General features: G+C 40.0%; 1 protein-coding gene across 15 annotated transcripts in view; it reads left to right on the top strand.

Annotated features, from left to right (window-relative positions):
* Positions 1-20875, top strand: part of TCAIM (T cell activation inhibitor, mitochondrial) — a 67287-nt gene that overhangs the window by 7690 nt on the left and 38722 nt on the right. For 5 of the 15 annotated variants that reach the window (XM_032161891.2, XM_032161886.2, XM_058442469.1 and 2 more), the window contains 3 exons: positions 8858-8930; positions 11864-11999; positions 15557-15710. In XM_032161891.2, the coding sequence (XP_032017782.1) occupies positions 8858-8930; positions 11864-11999; positions 15557-15710 (363 nt within the window). Of the gene's footprint in view, positions 1-7063; positions 7185-7322; positions 7367-8857; positions 8931-11863; positions 12000-12337; positions 12467-15556; positions 15711-20875 lie in introns of those variants that run through there. The other 10 variants (XM_058442468.1, XM_058442467.1, XR_009214493.1 and 7 more) reach the window with 9 other exon arrangements.

The following is a 20875-nucleotide window of genomic DNA, read 5'->3' as shown; positions in this document are numbered from 1 at the left end:
ACCGGCAGTGTAAACAAGGGCGGGGCATTTATGAGTAGTTGAGAATGGTGAATAGGAGTATGACTAGACAGAAGATAGTAGGGATGACAAGTTTTTGGGGTACAGTCCAAGTTGGGCTGGTGTCTGGAATGAGACTGGGGCCTAATAAAAAGGAGCATCCATATGGGAGCTCAAATGGGCTGTACCCTGTAGCGTCCCGAGGACAGGCCCGAATTCTGAGAAGGGCAAGTGGTAAAAGTATTGTCCAGTCCTTTTTAAGTTGGAGGCTGAGCTTGGTGAGGTGTGTTTTTAAAAGACCATTAGTCCGTTTTACCTTTTCTGAAGATTGAGGACGGTAAAGGGTATGAAGATTCCACTGAACACCAAGAGCCTGAGAAACTGCTTGGGTGATTTGACTAATAAAGGCCGGTCCATTATCGGACTGTATAGGGGTGGGAAGGCCAAACCGAGGAATTGTGTCTGACAGAAGGGAAGAAATGACTGTGGTGGCCTTCTCAGACCCTGTGGGAAAGGCGTCTACCCATCCAGTGAAAGTGTCTACCCAGACCAAGAGGTATTTTAGTTTCCTGACTTGGGGCATGTGAGTAAAGTCAGTTTGCCAGTCCTGGGCAGGGGCAAATCCCCGAGCTTGATGTGTAGGGAATGGAGGGGCCTGAACAATCCCTGCGGAGTAGTAGAATAGCAGATGGAACACTTGAGAAGTGATTTCCTTGAGGATAGATATCCACAGTGGAAAGGAAATGAGAGGTTCTAAGAGGCAGGCTAGCGGCTTGTAACCTACGTGGAAGTTATGAGAATTGTAGGGAGTGAGTTGAGCATAGTTTGTGATTTTGAGGGCCTCTATAAGTATTAGAGCAGCAGCAGCCACTGCGTGCAGACATGAGGTCTAGGCTAAAACAGTAAGGTCAAGTTGTTTGGACAGAAAGGCTGCAGGGCGCAGTCCTGGCTCTTGTGTAAGAATTCTGACCACACAGCCCTGTACTTCGGCTGTGTGTAATGAAAAGGGTTGAGATGAGTTAGGGAGAGCTAGTATGGGAGCAGCTTTTAGGACTGTTTTTTAAGGAATGGAAAGAGGAGTGGGGAAAGGATTTAGGATTTATGGTGTCAGCTAGGTTTCCTTTTGTGAGTTTATATAATGGTTTAGTCAGGATGGTAAAACTAGGTATCCAAAGGCGGAAGTACCTAACCATGCCTAGGAAGGAAAGGAGTTGTTGTTTTGTAGAAGGAGTTGGGGTTTTGGAGATTAGCCATACACGATCACCAGGGAGAGCACGTGTTTTTTATGAAGAATTATGCCAAGATAGGTAATGGATGAGGAAGAAATTTGGGCTTTGGAGGACATCACGAGATATCCTTTTGATAATAGATGTTGGAGGAGTAGGAGGATGTCCTGTTGGGAAGATTTGTAGGAGGGGCTATATAGTAGAAGGTCGTCAAAATAATTAGATGCGAAGTAGATGGACAGAAAGAGAGTAAATTATGAGAAAGGGTTTGACTGAAGTAATGGGGGCTGTCCCTGAAGGCTTGTGGCAGCCCAGGAAAGTTGCTGAGACTGTTGGATGTCAGGGTCAGTCCAGGTAAAAGCAAAGAGGGGCTGGGATGAGGAGTGCAGGGGAATAGTGGAAAAAGCATGTTTTGAGATCCAGAACAGAGTAATGGGTGGTGGAGAGAGGTATTGAGGATAGGAGAGTATATGGGTTTGGCACCATGGGGTGGATAGGCAAAACAATTTGGCTGATAAGGCACAGATCCTGAACTAACCTGTAAGACTTGTCCGGTTTTTGGACAGGTAAAATGGAATTGTAAGGAGAGTTTATAGGCTTTAAAAGGCCATGCTGTAACAGGCGAGTGATAACAGGCTTTAATCCTTTTAAAGTATGCTGTGGGATGGGATATTGGCCTTAAGCAGGGTAAGAGTGATTAGTTTTTAATGGGATGGTAAGGGGGTGCATGATTGGTCGCCAAGGAGGGAGTAGAGGTGTCCTATACTTGTGGATTAAAGTGGGGAGACACAAGGGGAGGATGTGAAGGAGGCTTTGAACTGGGGAAAAGGGCGGCAATGAGTTGTGGCTGTAGCGTAGGAATAGTCAGGGAAGCAGATAATTTAGTTAAAATACCTCGACCTAATAAGGGAACTGGGCAGGTGGGGATAACTAAAAAGGAGTGCATAAAAGAATATTGTCCAAGTTGGCACCAGAGTTGGGGAGTTTTAAGAGGTTTAGAAGCCTGGCCGTCAATACCCACAGCAGTTATGGAGGCAAGGGAAACAGGCCCTTGAAAAGAAGGTAATGTGGAGTGGGTAGCCTCTGTATTAAGAAGGGGATGGACTTACCCTCCACTGTAAGAGTTACCCAAAGTGTCTGTGATGGTCCAGGAGGCTTCCAAGGTGATCAGGCAGCGTCAGTCTTCAGCCACTAAGCTGAGAAGATCTGGGAAGGAGTCAGAGAGCCTTGGGCCAGAGTTCCAGGGGCTCTGGGAGTGGTTCCCGGGCAAGTTGGACAGTCCGATTTCCAGTGGGGTCCCACACAGATGGGACACGGCTTAGGAGGAATCCTGGGCTGCAGGCATTCCTTGGCCCAGTGGCCAGATTTCCAGCACTTGAAGCAAGATCCTGGGGGAGGAGGTCCTGAAGGAATGCCTGACCACTGTGGCTTAGGTGTTTTGAAGTTCTTGTATGCTGGAGATGTGGCTGGGGTTTCTCTCACAGCAGAGGCAAGTAATTGCAACTCTTCTCTATTATTGTACACCTTGAAGGCAAGGTTAATTAAGTCCTGTTGTGGGGTTTGAGGGCCAGAATTTAATTTTTGGAGCTTTTTCTAATGTCGGGAGCGGATTGGGTAATAAAATGCATATTGAGAATAAGATGGCCTTCTGGCCCCTCTGGGTCTAGGGCAGTAAAGCGTCTAAAGGTTGCTGCTAAATGAGCCATGAACTGGGCTGGGTTTTTATATTTGATGAAAAAGCCTAAATGCTAACTGATTTGGGAAAGGTCTGTTAGAGAAAAAGGAGCATTAACCTTGACTATGCCTTTAGCTCCAGCCACCTCTTTAAGAGGAAATTGTTGGGCAGGTGGGGGAGGGCTAGTCACGGAACGAAACTGTAAGCTAGACAAGGGGTGAGGAGGGGAGGTGATAGAAGGATTATAGGGTTGGGGAGTGGAGCTAGGGAAGAATTGGGACCTGGCTCGGCCTGGCGACGAGCAGCCAGGGGAGGAGGGGAGAGGTCAGATGGGTCCATAGAAAAGGAGGATTTAAAGGACTCAGAGCTTGGGGTGGAGACTGAAGGAACAGACAGGAGAGAAAGAAGAAAGCTTTGGGATGAGTCACATTGGGAGCAGAGATTAGGAAGGGACCGATGTGTAAAAGAATGCCTGGACATCAGGCATCTCAGACCATTTGCCCATTTTACGACAAGAATTATCTAGATCTTGTAGGATGGATAAATTGAAAGTGCCGTTTTCTGGCTACTTGGAACTATTGTCAAACAGTATTGCAGAAGAAAATAAGGCGTTTAGGTTTTAGATTAGGTGTGAGTTGAAGAGGTTTTAAGTTCTTGAGAACACAGGCTAAGGGAGAAGGAGGGATGGAGGGTGGAAGGTTGCCCATAGTGAAGGAGGCAAGCCTAGAGAAAAGAGAGGGTAGAGACACAGAGACAGGGGGGTACTTACCCCCCAGGGGAGGTGGTGCTTGCCCCAAGGTGAAGGATCGAGGCAGGTGTCCCCGTGGTGATCACACACCTCTGAAATGTAGGTGAATAATCAGGCAGGCGTCCCTGCAGTGATTACACACCAAGGGAAGACTGTCTTCCCAAGTCTGTGTCTGGTGCCGGAGTTTTGGGTTCACGGATAAAATGTGTTTCCTCTGTCTCTACCAGAAAGGGAAAGGAACTGAAATTAAGGGAAGGGAGAGACTGAAGGGTGGCACCAAAATTGAAAGGAGAAGGAAGTTGAGGAATAGTGAGAGAGGTTGGAAAAGAGAGTAAAAAGAGGCCGCTTACCCGATTTAAAATTGGTGAGATGTTCCTTGGGCTGGTTGGTCTGAGAACCTGAGGTCATAGGTGGATCTTTCTTACAGAGCAAAGAGCAGGAGGACAGGGGATTGATCTCCCAAGGGAGATCCCCCGATCCGAGTCACAGCACCAAATGTCATGTGCGTCCGTGTGAAAAGACTACCAAACAGGCTTTGTGTGAGCAATGAAGCTTTTTAAATCACCTGGGTGCAGGCAGGCCGAGTCCGAAAAGAGAGTCAGCAAAGGGAGTTAGGGGTGGGGCAGTTTTATAGGATTTGGGTAGGTAGTGAAAAATTACAGTCAAAGGGGGTTGTTCTCTTGCGGTCATGGGCAAGGGTCACAAGGTGCTCAGTGGGGGAGCTTCTGAGCCAGGAGAAGAAGTTTCACAAGGTAATGTCATCAGTTAAGGCAAGAACCAGTCATTTTCACTTCTTTTGTGATTCTTCAGTTACTTCAGGCCATCTGGATGTGTATGTGCAGGCTTGGGCTCAGAGGCCTGACAATTACCTCCCAAAAGCCCCACTTCCTTCTTTTTCATTTTCTTTTTTTTTTTTTTTTTTTTTCCGAGCAGGGGTCTTGCTCTGTCTCCCAGGCTGGAGTACAGCAGCACGATTGCAGCTCACTGTAGTCTGCACTTCCCAGAGTCAAGCCATCCTTACCTTAGCTTTCTGAGTAGCTGAGGCTACAGACAAACAACACTACCTAGCTACTTTTTTGTTTTTTAGAGACAGGGTCTCACCATGTTGCCCAGAGGCTGGTTGAACTCCTGGCCTGAAGCAATACTCCTGCTGCAGCCTCCCGAATTACTGGGATTACAAGTGGGGACCATTTTATGCAGATGATTTTTTTAAGAACATATTTCACATGTTTGTTGTAAATAATATAGAAAATAAGAAGCAAAATGAAAACATTTAATATCCTGCCACCTAGAGATAGCCATTGTTACAGATTGTATATTTTTCTGGTCTTTTTTTCTTTGCAAGCTTGGAGTCTGGCACTTGTGCTGTCTTAACTAAATCTAGGTTATTTCGTTCATCTTATGATGAAGTTTGGGTGAGAATTTAGTCCCTCACAGGTAACATTGAACCTTCAAATAGTCCAAATGTTTTTTTGTGTTTTTTATTGTTGTTGTTGTTTTTGAGATGGAGTCTCTCACTCTCTCGCCCAGGCAGTGCAATGGTGCGATCTCGGCTCACTGCAACATCTGCCTCCCGGGTTCAAGCGATTCTGCCTGTAGCTGGGACTACAGGCACACACCACCATGGCCGGCTAATTTTTGTGCTTTGGGTAGAGACAGGGTTTCTCCATGTTGGCCAGGCTGGTCTCGAACTCCTGACCTCAGTTGATCCACCTGCCTCAGCCTCCCAAAGTGCTGGGGACCCAAGGTCGTAAGTGGATCTTTCTTATGGAGCAGAGAGCAGGAGGACATGCATGAGGCATGAGCCTCTGCATCTAGCCCCACATGGTTTTTTTTTTTTTCCTCATTGTATCTCCATTTGATCTCAGAAATCTTTGAAGTGGCAGAAGTATTTTCTGTATCTTTGTATTTGTCTCAAACAAAATATCAATGTGCATGGTTAAATAAAATCACCTTTTTAAATATTATTTTATTTTATTTTATTTTATTTATTTATTTTTGAGACAGAGTCTCACTCTATTGCCCAGGCTGGAGTGCAGTGGCATGATCTCGGCTCACTCCAACCTCCACCTCCCGGGTTCAAGTGATTCTGCTGCCTCAACCTCCCAAGTAGCTGGGATTACAGGGTCCTGCTACCACACCTGCCTAATTTTTGTATTTTTTGTAGAGATGGGGTTTCGCCATGTTGGCCAGGCTGGTCTCGAACTCCTGACCTCAGGTGATCCTCCCACCTCAGCCTCCCAAAGTGCTGGGATTACAGGCGTGAGCCACCGTGCCCAATCCACCTTTTTAATATTTAAATGGATACCTATAAATGCATTCTGTCTCCAAGAAACTCTTGCCACATCAGTCAACCTGGAAATAAATTGAAGTATCTATTTTTGTTTAAGCATGTACTTTTAAAAAAGATAATTCCTGATTTTTCATTTAAAATTTTCTATGATTCTATTAATAACAGTTATGCTTCATTAGATTTCTTCACATATATTGACCACTTCACTAATATATATGTTATGTATATATTATGTTAGTTATATATATATTATAAAGTTATATATATGTATGTGTATATATATATTATATATATAAAACATTTTGGTACTTAAGATGTGACAGAATAGGACTTTAGCCATGTGGTGATTGTTTTGAGAGAACGTGCTACTCAGCAGCTCTCCACAAGAATGGAATAATGGAAAACAGAAAAAGCTCAGAGCTCAATTACATAGGGGAAAAAAGAATTTTTTTACCTGATGGTTATTATGTGAATAATAGGGCCTTGCAAGACTTTAATAAGGTACTGCTCATAGGATTTTAAAAATCATTTGTCAGTTGATATGGAGACCATAGTATATTCGAATATCTTGCTAAAGATCTAAATTATTGGAAAAGTTCATGTAATTCAAATCCTTTCCCCCACTTTTATCTCCCTAGCTTGTTTTAAAAATAGACTTTAATTTTCAGAGCAATTTTAGGTTCACAGCAAAATTTAGCAGAAAGTAAAGAGAGTTTCATATACTTCCATCCCTACTCAGGCATAACCTCCCTCACTGTCAGCATCCACACCAAAATGGTATATTTATTACAGTCAATCTACACTGACACATCCTTATCACCCAAAGTCCATGTTTTACCTGAGGGTTCACTTGGTGGTGTCCATTCTAAGGATTTTGACAAATGTTGACAAATGATGCTTCCACCATTGTAGTATCATTCATACAGAATAGTTTCACTGCCCTAAAAATCCTCTGAGCTATGCCTGTTCATCGCTCCCTATCGATTAACCCGTGGCAACCACAGATCTTTTTATACTGTCTTCAGACTTTTTGCCTTTCCCAGACTGCTTGGAATTCATATGCTTGGAATCATACAGTATACAGCCTTTTCAGATTGACTTCTTTTTTTTCTTTTTTGAGACAGAGTTTTTGCTCGTGTTGACCATACTGGAGTGCAAAGGCGTGATCTCGACTCACTGCAACCCTCTGACTCCTGGGTTCAAGCAATTCTCCTGCCTCAGCCTCGCAAGTAACTGGGATTACAGGCGCCCACCACCACACCCGGCTAATTTTTGTATTTTTAGTAGAGACAGGGTTTTACCGTGTTGGTCAGGCTGGTCTCAAACTCCTGACCTCTGGTGATCTGCCTGCCTCGGCCTCCCAAAGTGCTGGGATTACAGGCGTGAGCCACTGTGCCTGGCCGACTTCTTTAACTTAGTAGTATCCAGTTAAGTTTCCTTCCTGACTTTTTTTTTAGCCTGAATAATATTCAATTGTCTGGATGTACCACAGTTTATCCATTTACTTACTGAAGGACATCTTGGTTGCTTCCAAGTTTTAGCAGTTATAAATAAAGCCTCTATAAACACCTGTGTGCTAGTTTTTGTGTGGACATAGTTTTCAGTTTGTTTTGTAAATTACCAAGGACTACTATTGCTGTGTAGTATGGTAAGAGTATGTTTAGTTTTGTAAGAAATTGCCATACTGTCTTCCAAAGTGGCTGCACCTGTTTGCATTCTCACTTCCCACTAGCAGCGAATGAGAGTTGCTGTTGCCGCACATCCTTACCAGCAGGTGTTGTCAATGTTTTGGATTTTGGCCGTTCTAATAGATTTGCAGTGGCATCTCACTGTTTTAATTTGCAGTTGTCTGACAACACATGATGTTGAACCACATTTCATATGCTTATTTGCCATCTGTATGTCTTCTTGGTGAGGTGTCTGTTAAGGTTTTTTGCCCATTTTTAATTGGGTTGCTTGTTTTCTCATTGTTAAGCTTTAGGAGTTCTTTGTATATTTTGGATAATAGTTTGTTATCAGACGTGTCTTTTGCAAATATTTTCTCCAAGTGTGTGGCTTTTCTTCTCATTCTCTTGACATTGTCTTTCCCAGAGCAGAATTTTTCAGTTTTACTGAAGTCCAGCTTTACCAGTTAAGCTGGATAGTGCCTTTGGTGTTATAACTAAATAGTCATTTCTATCCCCAAGGTCATCTAGATTTTCTCTTTTGTTATCTTCTAGGAGTTTTACAGCATTTTATATTTAGGTCTATGACCCATTTTGAGTTAATTTTTGTGAAAAATGTAAGGCCTGTGTCCAGGTTAATTTTCTCGCATGTGGATGTACGATTGTTTTAGTGTCATTTGTTGAACAAGCTATCTTTGCTCCACTGGATTGCCTTTGTTCCTTTGCCAAAGATTAGTTGACTTTATTTGTATGAATCTATTTCTTGGCTCTCTATTCTGTTCCATGGATCTATTCATTCTTTCACCAACACCACACTGTCTTGATTACTGTAGCTTTAGAGTCAGTCTTGAAATAAAGTATCATTTTTCCACCTTTGTTCTCCTTCCTTATTGAGTTGGCTACTCTCTGGGTCTTTTGTCTCTCTTTATAAACTTTAGAATCCATTTGTCAGTATCCACAAACTAACTTGCTGGGATTTTGATTGGAATTTCATTGAATCTATAGATCAAGTTGGGAAGAATGACATCTTGACAATATTGAGTCTTCCTATCCATGAACATGGAGTATCTCTCCATTTATTTAGTCTTCCTATTTCCTTCATCTGAGTTTGTAGTTTTCCTTGTCTAGATTTTATACATATTTTATAAGATTAATAACTAAGTATTTCATATTTTGGGGTGATAATATAAATCATAATGTGTTTTACATTTAAAATTCTACTTGTTCATTTGTGATATCTGCTTAACTTTTAAGCAATTAATGGATGCCTGGAAGTTGACGTACATATATATTCAGAAATGTTTTGCCACCTGAGACCTATGAGGAGGTAAGCATCGTGGTCCAATCTGTAATTAGTATTGTGGTGGGGGGAGGTCTGTTATGCATTTGGTTTATTTCAGTTTGTTATTATTTTTCCAATTCTGAAGTTATATTATGGTGGAAAGCTGGAACAAAAAAGGAAAGAAAATTTATATGAGAAGACAGGTCCTCCAAGAGTATATTCAGAGTAGAAGATGAAAAGAATACTGTCCTTCGGAATAGTTAGGTGTGAAAAGCTTAAAAGGAAAAACAGATCAAGTTTCCTCTTAACACAATTCACTTTATGGTATTATGTTTCAAGCATCTAGGGCACACAGTTTCTTTTCTTTAGAGTTTAAAAGAGGGAGAGACTAATGAGAATACAAAAGGGAAGGTTCTGGGGGAATAGATACAATGCCTCCTGGCGCATGGCAGGTGTGCAGTAATTGTTCAATTTGGACAGATAAAAATGCAGGTCAAGGAGGATGCGTCAGGGCTTAGAAATTATGAAGGACAGAAAGGGGAGAATGAGGAAGATTCTTGGGAGCTGGAACTGAGGGTTTCTATAATGAGTGATTGGAGATCAAGTTGGAAAGATAGATGGGGAAACAATGAAAGAGGGTTTCAAATACCAGACTAAGGAGTGGATTTATTCTGCAGGAATTAGGGCACCACCAAAGCTGTTTGAGTAAGGAATACAGTGATGGTGGGATTTTAAGAAAGTTAATCTGTTGGTGATACCCAATATGGTTAGAGAAACGGACAGCAGAGTAGACTAATTATGAGGCTGTACAGTCCAGTTTTGTAGTGATGATAATTGATAGCAGAGAAAGTGGAAAGAAGGAATGATTTCATTGAACATTGTAAAGCGAGAAGACTTTACTAACTGATAGCGAGTGGGGGTAGTGAACTAATTTGGGTTTTGTGCTTTGCAACATTGAGAAAGGTGGTACCACAATAACAAAAATAAGGAAGATAATCCTGGATTGAGTTGCTAACTGCTCCCTGGCCTTCTGTAACCAGGCTGAATTTAGAAAGACAATAATGACTCGTACTCCTTTTTTAGATATGTAAAATTTGAGCAGCTGGCAGGAGAGCTAAGTGTATGTCAGACGTTGGGAAATGAGAACGGAAGCTCAGAGGGATAAGTGGAGTTGCCACTGTGGTTTACTTAGACTAGCTCATATTTATCCTGGCTGATTGTTTCCTTTACTTTAAACTCCTGTTCTAATCTTTGATGTACAAATCCATATATTGACTTTATAGAAGGTTCAAATATATGGGAGAAACAAAAGATAATCTGCAAATAGGTTGGTGGTCTCCAGATTGTTTAAAAATCACCAGAAATGATTCCACAATCTCTACCATTTTAAAAACATAAAACTTTTCTAAAGACTTGGCACACCTAATGTATGAGAACAAAAGCATGTGCAATGTTTAGAGACTTCATTATAAAAAGCTTAGGTTGGGCCAGGCACAGTGGCTCACGCCTGTAATCCCAGCACTTTTGGGAGGCCGAGGCGGGCAGATCCTTTGAGGTCAGGAGTTCAAGACCGGCCGGGCCAACATGGTGAAACCCCATCTCTACTAAAAATGCAAAAATTAACTGGGCACAGTGGCATGCACCTGTAATCCCAGCTACTTGCAAGGCTGAGGCAGGAGAAATGCTTGAACCCAGGGGACAGAGGTTGAGCCAAGATCGTGCCACTGCACTCCAGCCTGGGCAACAGTGAGACTCTGTCTCAAAAAAAAAAGCTTAGGATGGAAAAGGTAAATTATAACATTTAAAAATAGGTGTTGTGGAAGTGCTTTCAAAAAACTGCAAATAATTTCATTTGGATTTAAACACTGTACTTTTAAAAAACACTCCCAGGTGGGTTACAAAACTTAAGAATGAGAATATCACGGCCGGGTGTGGTGGCTCATGCCTGCAATCCCAGTACTTTGGGAGGCTGAGGCGGGTGGATTACCTGAGGTCAGGAGTTTGAGACCAGCCTGACTAACATGGTAAGACCCTGTCTCTACTAAAAATACAAAAAAAAAAAATTAATCGGCAGTAGTGGCACATGCCTGTAGTCCCAGCTACTCAGGAGGCTGAGGCAGGAGGGTCACTTGAACCCGAGAGGCAGAAGATTGCATGCAGTGAGCCAAGATCGTGCCACTGCACTCCAGCCTGGGCAACAGAGCAAGATTCCGTCTCAAAAAAAAAGAATGAGAATATCAAGTTATCCAACTAGTATAATTTTAGCATGCTAATAATGAGGGAATGAACTAAAAGACATCTGTATCTCTTTTTAAGTATAATAATTATCAAAATGTTTGCTACTATAAAGAAGAAATTGAGCCAGGCATGGTGGCTCATGACTGTAATCCCATTGCTTTGGGAGGGTAAGGCGGGAGTATTGCTTGAGGCCAGCAGTTTGAGATCAGCAAAAGAACTAGTTGGGTGTGGTGACACATGCCTGTAGTCCCAGCAACTTGGGAGGGTAAGGTGGGAGGATCACTTGACCCCCGGAGATCGCACCGCTGCACTCCAGCCTGGGCAACAAAGCAAGACTCTGTCTGAAAGAAAGAAAGAGAGAAAGAGATAGCTATAGAGAGATATATATATAGAAAGAATTACACTTTTGGATATTAAGATTTTTTGATCTGAATAAGAAACTTATAAAGAAAATTGTTATCATTTGCAGTGAAGTCAGCTGAATTTCAAAGTGGAGTATTGAGGGGAAATTGTAATATTATTTAATATTTCTCATTTTGCACCAGAAAAATTTATAACCACTGTTTTAGAAAACACGTGGTACTCACCGCTTGTAAAACTAATAGATTTCAGAAAACCACAAAGTATCTATCTTGTTTCTGCTGTGCATAGTATGTTTAGTTTTATTGTCACTTTATACATTGAGGATTTGTGTGTGTGAGAGTGCCTCAATGAATAACCAGTCCACATCTTTTTAAAAGGTTATGTCTAGAGAAGATATTTCCACACTGGTTTCCCTATTCAAGAGCTTTATCAGGAGCTGAAGCAGTCAATGCCTTGAGGCCTTTCTATTTTGCAGTACATCCAGATTTCTTTGGACAGCACCCCATAGAAAGGGTAAACATTTATTTATTTTTAAACCATTAGTGTACATTTCTGCTTATTTACCTTTGATACAATATAATACATAGAGTTCTATTAATGTGGATTATTCTGTTGTGATATAATCAATGCTTTGAACTAATTTGAAATGTAGATACTGAAAATTGAAAATAGAGCTTTTTTTATGAAAGCTGTCATTGTTTTGTGCAGGCGATAAAGCTGTCATTTAAACTCTTTAGAGTACTAGTAATCATGTTTTTGGTACCAATTTTTGAAGTACAGTTAAGGGTTTGAAAGAAAACTTGAGACCTCTATTATCATGATCAATCTCTCTCTCTTTTTTTTTTTTAAAGGATGATACATGGAAGAGTTTTCAATGCTCTAGTGATTTTTCCTTATGATGCATGCTGCTGGACCACTCCCCTACAACACCAGTTAATGTGTGCTCCAGGAATACAAACTGATATGAAAAATGACTTATGGTAGATGTAGTTAAGACAGTCCATATATTTTAACATTAGAAAATACAGTCAGTCCTTCATATCCATGGGTTTTACATCCATGGATTCAACGAACCTCAGACTGAAAATATTAGGGGAAAAAAATACATCTGTACTACACATGAACAGACTTCTCTTTCTTGTCATTATTCCCTGAATAACACAGGATAACAACTACTTACATAGCACTTACATTATATTAGGTATTATAAGTAATCTAGAAATGACTTAAAGTATATGGGAGGATATACATAGGTTATTTGCAACTACTACACTATTTTATATGAGAGACTTGAGCATTTGCAGATTTCGGTATCCACAGGAGGTCCTGGAACCAATCCCCCGTGGATACCAAGGGACTACTATATATTACAAAGCCACGTGCTTTGGAATTACTTCATTGGTTCCTTCTATTTTCATTAACACTGATATCTAGTTTAATATGAAAAGGAATTTGAAATCTTGAAAATTAGAACATTGTTATTTTTTCTACTTGCAATGGAAAATCTATTTTGCTTTTTTGCTTCTAGGAATATATTCTGATTATGATATTTGATACATATGTTGGCTACTCAAAGTCAGAACTTTTCAAAGTTACCAGTAAATTGAATCAACAGAAAAATATTCATTACCTTGGGGATGCATTAATAAAGTTTTAAAATTCAAAATGTATAGAAAAATCAAGCTTAGTAATACTTTAATGTTATTCTACCAATGTATTTTTTTAAATTAAGACTTAAATTAAGACTTCTGTATGCAGCAGGGCATGGTGACACACCTGTAGTCCCAGCTACTAGGGAGGCTGAGGCAGGAGGATTACTTGAGCCCAGGAATTCAAGCCTGGGCAACATAGTGAGACCTCATCTCCTAAATTTAAAAAACAAACAACAAAAACTTCTACGTGTGGTAAAGGGTTAACTCAGCAAGCTTGGGTTGCTTAAACCTTGCACATTCCAGAGAAAGGTCTGACCTCAGTGCTGACCTTTGACTGGCTACTGGGAAATGAGCTCTGAGCCCCTGGAATATCCCGCCTGATAGGAATGTTTCTGTTTGCCTGAGGCCTTAGACCATGCCAGATAGTTTATGCTGACAATATGATTTATAGTGAATACCTGTTTTCCTGTGTCTAAGACCCTGGGCTGCACTGTATTCATTTGACCTCGGGGATTTGGGGAGCTGAGACTGAGTAGCTAAAGTGAGTCACATAAGCACTAAATGCTTACCTGACTGACCCCCAGTAAAACTCTGGACATCCAGACTTGGATGAGCTTCCTTGGTTGGCAACACTTTTACGTATTGTCACACACCATTGCTGGGGGGATTAGGCACTGTCTATAAAACTCCACTGTGAAATGACAATTGGAAACTTGCACGTGGTCTCTCCTGATTCTGCTCTATGCACCTTTTCCCTTTGCTGATTTTAATCTCCATTCTTTTGTTGTAATAAACCATAATGGTGAATAAAACAGCTTGTCTGAGTTCTGTGAATCCTTCTAGTAAATCATTGAACCTGAGAGTGGTCTTGGGGACCCCTGACACAATGTGCCTAGAGTTTAATGGTTCTGATAAGTTTACATTTTCATGTTATCTTTAAACTTGTATTTATTGACTCCTCCTTTGTGTCAAGCCCTTGCCCTAGCTGCTGCCTCTGCTTAGAGCATCCTTTTCCCAGATATCCCACATATAGCTTCTCCTTTACTTTCTCACTGAAGTGTCACCTTTCAGTGAGGCTCTCCCAGACTACACTATTACTTTTATTTGTTTTGTTTTGTTTTGTTTTTAAAACTACCCTTTTTTAAATTGCCATCTCTGCTTTCCTTCCTAGCATTCCCCCAACTCTTTACCCTGCAGTACTTCTTGTTTTGTTTTCCTTTCCATGTACTCTATTTCCTTATTTATTAGGTTTGTTGTTTATTCTTCTCCCCTCACTAAAATGCAAGCTCCATGAAGACTGTTCACTCTTCTTGTCACTCTTCTTGTCACTCTTCTTGCCACCACATGTTCAGTTCAGTCTTCTTCCTACTATTAGAGAACACCCTTGCCCCTTTTCTTAGGAAGACTGGCTTAAAGTCCCATCTGTTCATAGCATCGAACTCAAAGTCCAGGGTTTCACAGTGATGCACAGGATTTTTGGGTTTTTTTTTTAAATCCTCTTTAATTTAAAAATCTGCAAAACATTGTGGGTTTAAAAAAAATCAAAACTAAATACAAAGTTTAATGAGAAGTCTCATTCCTATATTCCTGTTTCCTTTACCCAATTCCTATTCACTTCCTATACATAATCTTTTTTAAATTTTTTTGGAGACAGAGTCTTGCTGTGTCACCCAGGTGGGGAGTGTGGTGGCACCATTAAGGGGCTCACTGCAGCCTTGAACTCCTGGGCTCAAGTGATCCTCCTACCTCAGCTTCCTGAGTAGCTGGAACCACAAGCATGTACCACTGTGCCCAAATAATTTTTGAATTTTTTGTAGAGTCGGGGTTTCACCATGTTGCCTGGGCTGTTAAACTCCTGAGTTCAGGCAATCTGCCCACCTCAGCCTCCCAAAAAGTGCTGGGATTATAGACATGAGCCACCACGTCCAGCCTTCTTGTGTTGCTTTTTAGCAAAAATAGAAATATTTATCAAAAAATGATGAAGATTTAGTCTTACAGTGGCAATAATTATCCCACACTTACCTACAGGACTCATATGGCTAAGAACATCATATTAGAATAAATTAAATAAACAATCATTTATTACTTCGGGATATTTAGTCATTGGCATTTTCCACATTTAGGTTATAAAGAATTCAACCATGTTTTCTTCTATTCCTTATATGGTTACATCTTTTTACATCTTACCCATATGGAGTTCATTCTGTTACATGTTGTGAGATGTAGATCCAATTTTATCTTTTACCAAAGAGCTATGAAATCCCAACATTTTTAAATACTGAATTATTTAATACTCTTAGTATTTAAATACTAAATTATTTAATACTCTCAATGTGTTTAAAAGGTTAGATAGATATCATTTCTGATATTTCCTTGTTCTGTTTTATATGTAAATGCCCTTAATGTTTTTTTTTCCAGGAAATCAATGAAAATTCTCTTAAAAGGTTAAGTGTCTACTTAGAAAACCTCCAGAAACCAGGCTTCAAGTCTTTGAAACCAACTCAGCTTACATTTTATGTAAGAGAAACAGACCAGAGTTCCTCCGATGGCCAGGAACCTTTTAGTACTTCCGGTACGTTTTTTGTTTCTGGTGTGTCCCTTGCAAGCTTTGTGTTAAATGTGTTCATTAATTTTGACATTGCCAGAATATCTTTGGGTCAAAACTTTGGTGATAGAAAAATAATAGCATTTAATTGATTGTTTTCCTAGAATTAGATTCTATTCCTAGCTGCATATGTTTGAACAAGTGATTTTTTGCGTGTTTAAACTTTCTTGTTTCTAAAACTAAAGTGTTCCTATTTGTTCCCTTACCAGTTCAGTGTTATTTTAAGTGTTAAACATGTCCAAACAATATGTATTTCTAAAAACTACAGCTTGCATTCTCTTATTTAGTCCTCTGAATACTCTGAGGCTGGTAGTATTTACCCAATTATAACTTAGTGATGTTCAGTGCCTTTCCCAAGACCAGAGAGAAAGAATATAAGTCTTGAACCCAGGTCTTTTAACTCCAACTTTATGCTGCTGCTAAAATCCAATTAATCTTAGCAGACAGCCACCTTTTCACTACTTTTTGTTACTGCTTATCCATATTTAAAATTAAGGACAAATATTTAGGTAAAGATCACTAAAGGCCTATCATTTCTCTAATTATACATGCTTTTGATGATCCTTGAGGAAATAACTATATTTTTAGAATGAACTTAAGACAATTTAAAGATTCACTGAGTGCTTTCTGTGAGTTAAGGCTAAACAGGATACACTGTAATTTTTTTTTGAAACAAACTGTTATAAAACTCAGAATTTGATAGGTCTTTGAGATCTAAAATCTGTTTCTAGCTCTGCCAGTGACCTAGCTGTGTGACCTTTAACTTCTGGGTGTTCATTTATTAAAATGAAAGAGTTGGAGAACTGTGTAGAGGCCACTCACATGGAAGATCCCTAATTTACACCTCACCCTCCCACGGCTCTCAGGACTTCAAATGGAAGGAGGAAGAGCTTGATCTGAAGAATGCTGAAGTATGTTGCAGACAACTCCTCACCCAGTCTCTCCAGGGACTAGTATTTGATAGTATACGATCTCTTACCTTTTATTTTCTCATAATTGAATATGGGAGGTCAAGAGTCACAAATTCCTTTTCTTGGCAGTTTCTCCATCTACCTCTGACTTAGAGTTTTATTAAAAATAGCCCTATTCTTCAATATTTAAAGACAGAAAGTCAACTCATAGCCCTTTTGTGAAGGAACAGCTGTACTGAAGAATGCTATAAATAATGAATAATAAGCATGTTGATCACTCTAAGTGACACAATTCTGTTTGAAAGTTTAAATACATTATGAATGTGCTGTTCTTAGCCATGAGAGTCTCATAAGCAACTGAGATACATTGTTACTAGTGTAAAACCAAATATTCATAAATATTTTTAATAGATATATGCTCCTGTTAGGGTCAAGATTAGGCTAGGAATTAAATAACATCTTAGTTATATGTAGTGGTCTACTTAGATTTCATGATTTCTCCAGGAGGACAGATGGAATTTTAGAGGTAGATTATATCCTTTATAGTTGTTAAAATAAAAATATTATCATCAATCTGTTTTTATTTGTATGTGGTTGAAAGAGTCAAGCTCGTTCCTACAGCTACAACTACTGCTTCTACTACCACTGTCAGCTGGATTTGTCTTAAATATTGAATATACATGGAGTTAAAGAGTAAACTGAATTTAAAAGCTTAGTGGAAAACTTAGAAAGTTTCACACAGCAAATTAGGGACAGAGCTGGTACTAGAACTAATGTGTCCTTATTCCTAGTCCAGTGTTTTGATTTGTATACCACATTATCTATTAATTCTTCTTTTAAAATATTGTAATTAATCATTTTTCCTTTTGCCTTTATAACAAAGATTGGCCCTCTGACAAAGATTTAAAACATTTTTACTTTCGTAACATTTTTACCTGATTATAAAATTAAAATCAAGTAGATTTTTAAAAAATTTTTATTTCTAGAACACTAGAAATCATTAATCAGCTTTGGATAATTAAGATGGTAATAAGGTAAAATGTTTACTAGTGATTTTCATTACTGAAATTTTGTGAGTCTTTAGCATTATTAATACATTGAAATCCTTAAAGGCTGAAATTATTTCTTCAGCTCCGTATCTTTTTGGTGGTTCATGAGGAAGTAAATGTTGTTATTAGAATAAATTTTAAAACAAGTTAAAGATTTGCTGAGAGCTTTCTGTGAATTAATGCTAAGACAAATAGCTGTAGCCAGCTCTGGTTGAGTAAAAGCAGAATCCTTTACTTTCAGTTAATGGTTAACTTTGAATGATTTCTTAAACAAAAATAGCTTATAGCTGGGCATGGTGACACAAGCCTGTAGTCCCAGCTACTCAGAAGACTGAGGTGGGGGAATCACTTGAGCCCAGGAGTTTGAGGCTAGCCTGGACAACTGGAAAACACAGTGAGACTGTCTTTTTTTTTTTTTTTTTTTTTTTTTTGAGACGGAGTCTCACTCTGTCGCCAGGCTGGAGTACAGTGGTGCTATCTTGGCTCACTGCAACCTCTGCCTCCCAGGTTCAAGCGATTCTTCTGCCTCAGCCTCCTGAGTAGCTGGGACTACAGGCAAGCGCCACCACGCCCAGCTAATTTTTGTATTTTTAGTAGAGACGGGGTTTCACCATGTTGGCCATGATAGTCTCAATCTCTTAACCTCATGATCCGCCCACCTCGGCCTCCCAAAGTGCTGGTGTTACAGGCATGAGCCACCGCACCTGGCCGAGACTATCATTTAAAAAAAAAAAAAATGTAAAAGGTTACAGAAAAAATTAAACTAGAAATGGGGGAAAAGATATAGCTTATATGACAAAAAGATGATGCTAATACGTAGAGTTTTTACAAATTAAAAATAACCAGAGTAGTTCCATTCCAAAAATGGAGAAAGACAATAAATAGACAGTTCAAGAAATAACACATATAAATGTCAGTTAAGTACATAAAAATCTTTAGGCCATGCGTGATGGCTCACACCTATAATCCCAGCACTCTGAGAGGCCGAGGCAGGCAAATTGCTTGAGTCCAGGAGTTCCAGACCAGCCTGGGCAACATAGCAAAACCCCGTCTCTACTAAAAATACAAAAAATTAACCAGGCGTGATGGCATGTGCCTCTAGTCCCAGCTACTCGAGAGCCTAAGGTAGGAGAATCACCTGAGCCCGGGGGGCAGAGGTTGCAGTGAGGCAAGATGGCAGGCACCACTGCACTCCAGCATGGGTGACAGAGTGAGACCCTGTCTCAAAAAAAAAAAAAAAAAAAAAATTATTTAGCCTCAGTATTCGAATGCAAACTGAAATAATTAGGTAGGATTTTTTGCCCATTAATTTTTTTCTTTTTTTGCTGGTAATACCCATAAATGGTAAAAATACATTTTCCCACATTATTGATGGGTATATAAATTAGTGCAAACTACAAACTCTGCAGCTTGGAATTCTCTCCCCAAAGCCACAAAATTCTTCTTGGAATGTATCCTGAGGAACCAGTAAAGGATATTTGCAGTGTGGTACAGGCAGTCCTCACTATATAGCAGCTCTTAAGTTGGATTAAATAATGAGCTGATAAATTGAGATGGAAACAGATTTAATCCTTGACTTTGCACTTCTGAGGATGAGCTATTTTTTCTTAACCTCCAGTGCAGCAATTTGGGTTTTCCTTTCCTCCTTCACTGACTAGAATAATTCCCTTGCCAGTAGTTCTAAGTTTACCCAAATTATTGAACTAAAAAAAAGTATTTATTAGTTGGCATGTTCTGGATCTCATAAGTTGGTGTGGCAAGTAGAATGTGTATCTCTGACAATGATTTAAATTGTGGTGTCTGTCATCAGTTGCAAATACTTTTTTTTTTTTTTTTTCTTTTTGAGGCAGAGTCTTGCTCTGCTGCCAGGCTTAAGTACAGTGGCGCAGTCTCAGCTCACTGTAATCTCCGCCTCCTGGGTTGAAGTGATTCTCCTGCCTCAGCCTCCCGAGTAGCTGGGATTCCAGGAGTGCACCACCATACCCGCTAATTTTTGTGTTTTTAGTAGAGAGAGTTTCACCTTGTTGGCCAGGCTGGTCTCGAATTCCTGGCCTCAAGTGATCCACCTGCCTCAGCCTCCCAAAGTGGTAGGATTATAGGCATGAACCACTGCCCCGGCCTCATACATGATACACACATACAAGCACATAGACGGAAAAGTTCAAAGAACAGTGCTGCCCAAGAGAACTTTCTGTGATGGGGGAAATGTTCCTTATCTGCATCATCTAATATGGCAGGCCCTAGCCCTGTGTGTTTATTGAGCACTTGAAATGTGGCCAATGTGGCCAAAGAACTTAATTTTAAATTTTTATTTCATTTCAATCAATTTAATTTTAAATTGCCACGTGTGCTAGTAGCTACCATCTTGGATAGATCAGGTCTGGAAGAATATGTACCTGTTAATAGTGATTACCTCAAGCAAAGATGGTAAAGTTGTATGCCTGCTAACAGGAGACTTTTGCTTTTAATTTTCAAAACTAATTAAAAATAGTTTTTTAAAAAAGCAAAGAGTCAGCATGTTGTAGTGGAGAAAATATTTGGCTTGGTGTCAACTCAGATTTAAGCCCTGGCTTCATTCTTAATCTATGTTCCTTCACATTTGACAAGAGAAATGATAATGGCATAGTTGGTGGTAGTGTTGATTGAAAAGATATGTAAATTAAGCTGGAACCATGCCTAACACCCAGAAAAGAAAAAAGACAAAACCAGTGGATTTTTTATTGATGACTTCACCAATTAGATTACTTACCTTAGCCCAATGATTACCCAACATCAAAATCAGTAACTTTTTTTTTTTTTTTTGAGACAGAGTCTTGCTCTGTCACCCAGGCTAGAGTGCAGTGGTACAATCTCGGCTCACTGCAACCTCCACCTCCCAGGTTCAAGTGATTCTCCTGCCTCAGCCTCCTGAGTACCTGGGATTACAGGCACCCACCACTGCGCCTGGCTAATTTTTGTATTTTTAGTAGAGATGGGGTTTCACCATCTTGGTCAGGCTGGTCTCAAACTCCTGAGCTCATAATCCACCCACCTTGGCCTCCCAAAGTGCTGGGATTACAGGAGTAACTTTTAAACAACTAGAGAATTTTAAATCACTCCTGAAAATATTGGGTTACTACCTAGTCGAGTGAGCAAGTATGAGGACCATCTCCTTCAATCATAGAGAAAATTC

Source organism: Hylobates moloch, unplaced genomic scaffold, assembly GCF_009828535.3.
Source record: "Hylobates moloch isolate HMO894 unplaced genomic scaffold, HMol_V3 SCAFFOLD_8, whole genome shotgun sequence".
Lineage (NCBI taxonomy): Eukaryota > Metazoa > Chordata > Mammalia > Primates > Hylobatidae > Hylobates > Hylobates moloch.
This window is presented reverse-complemented; position numbering and strand designations above follow the sequence as displayed.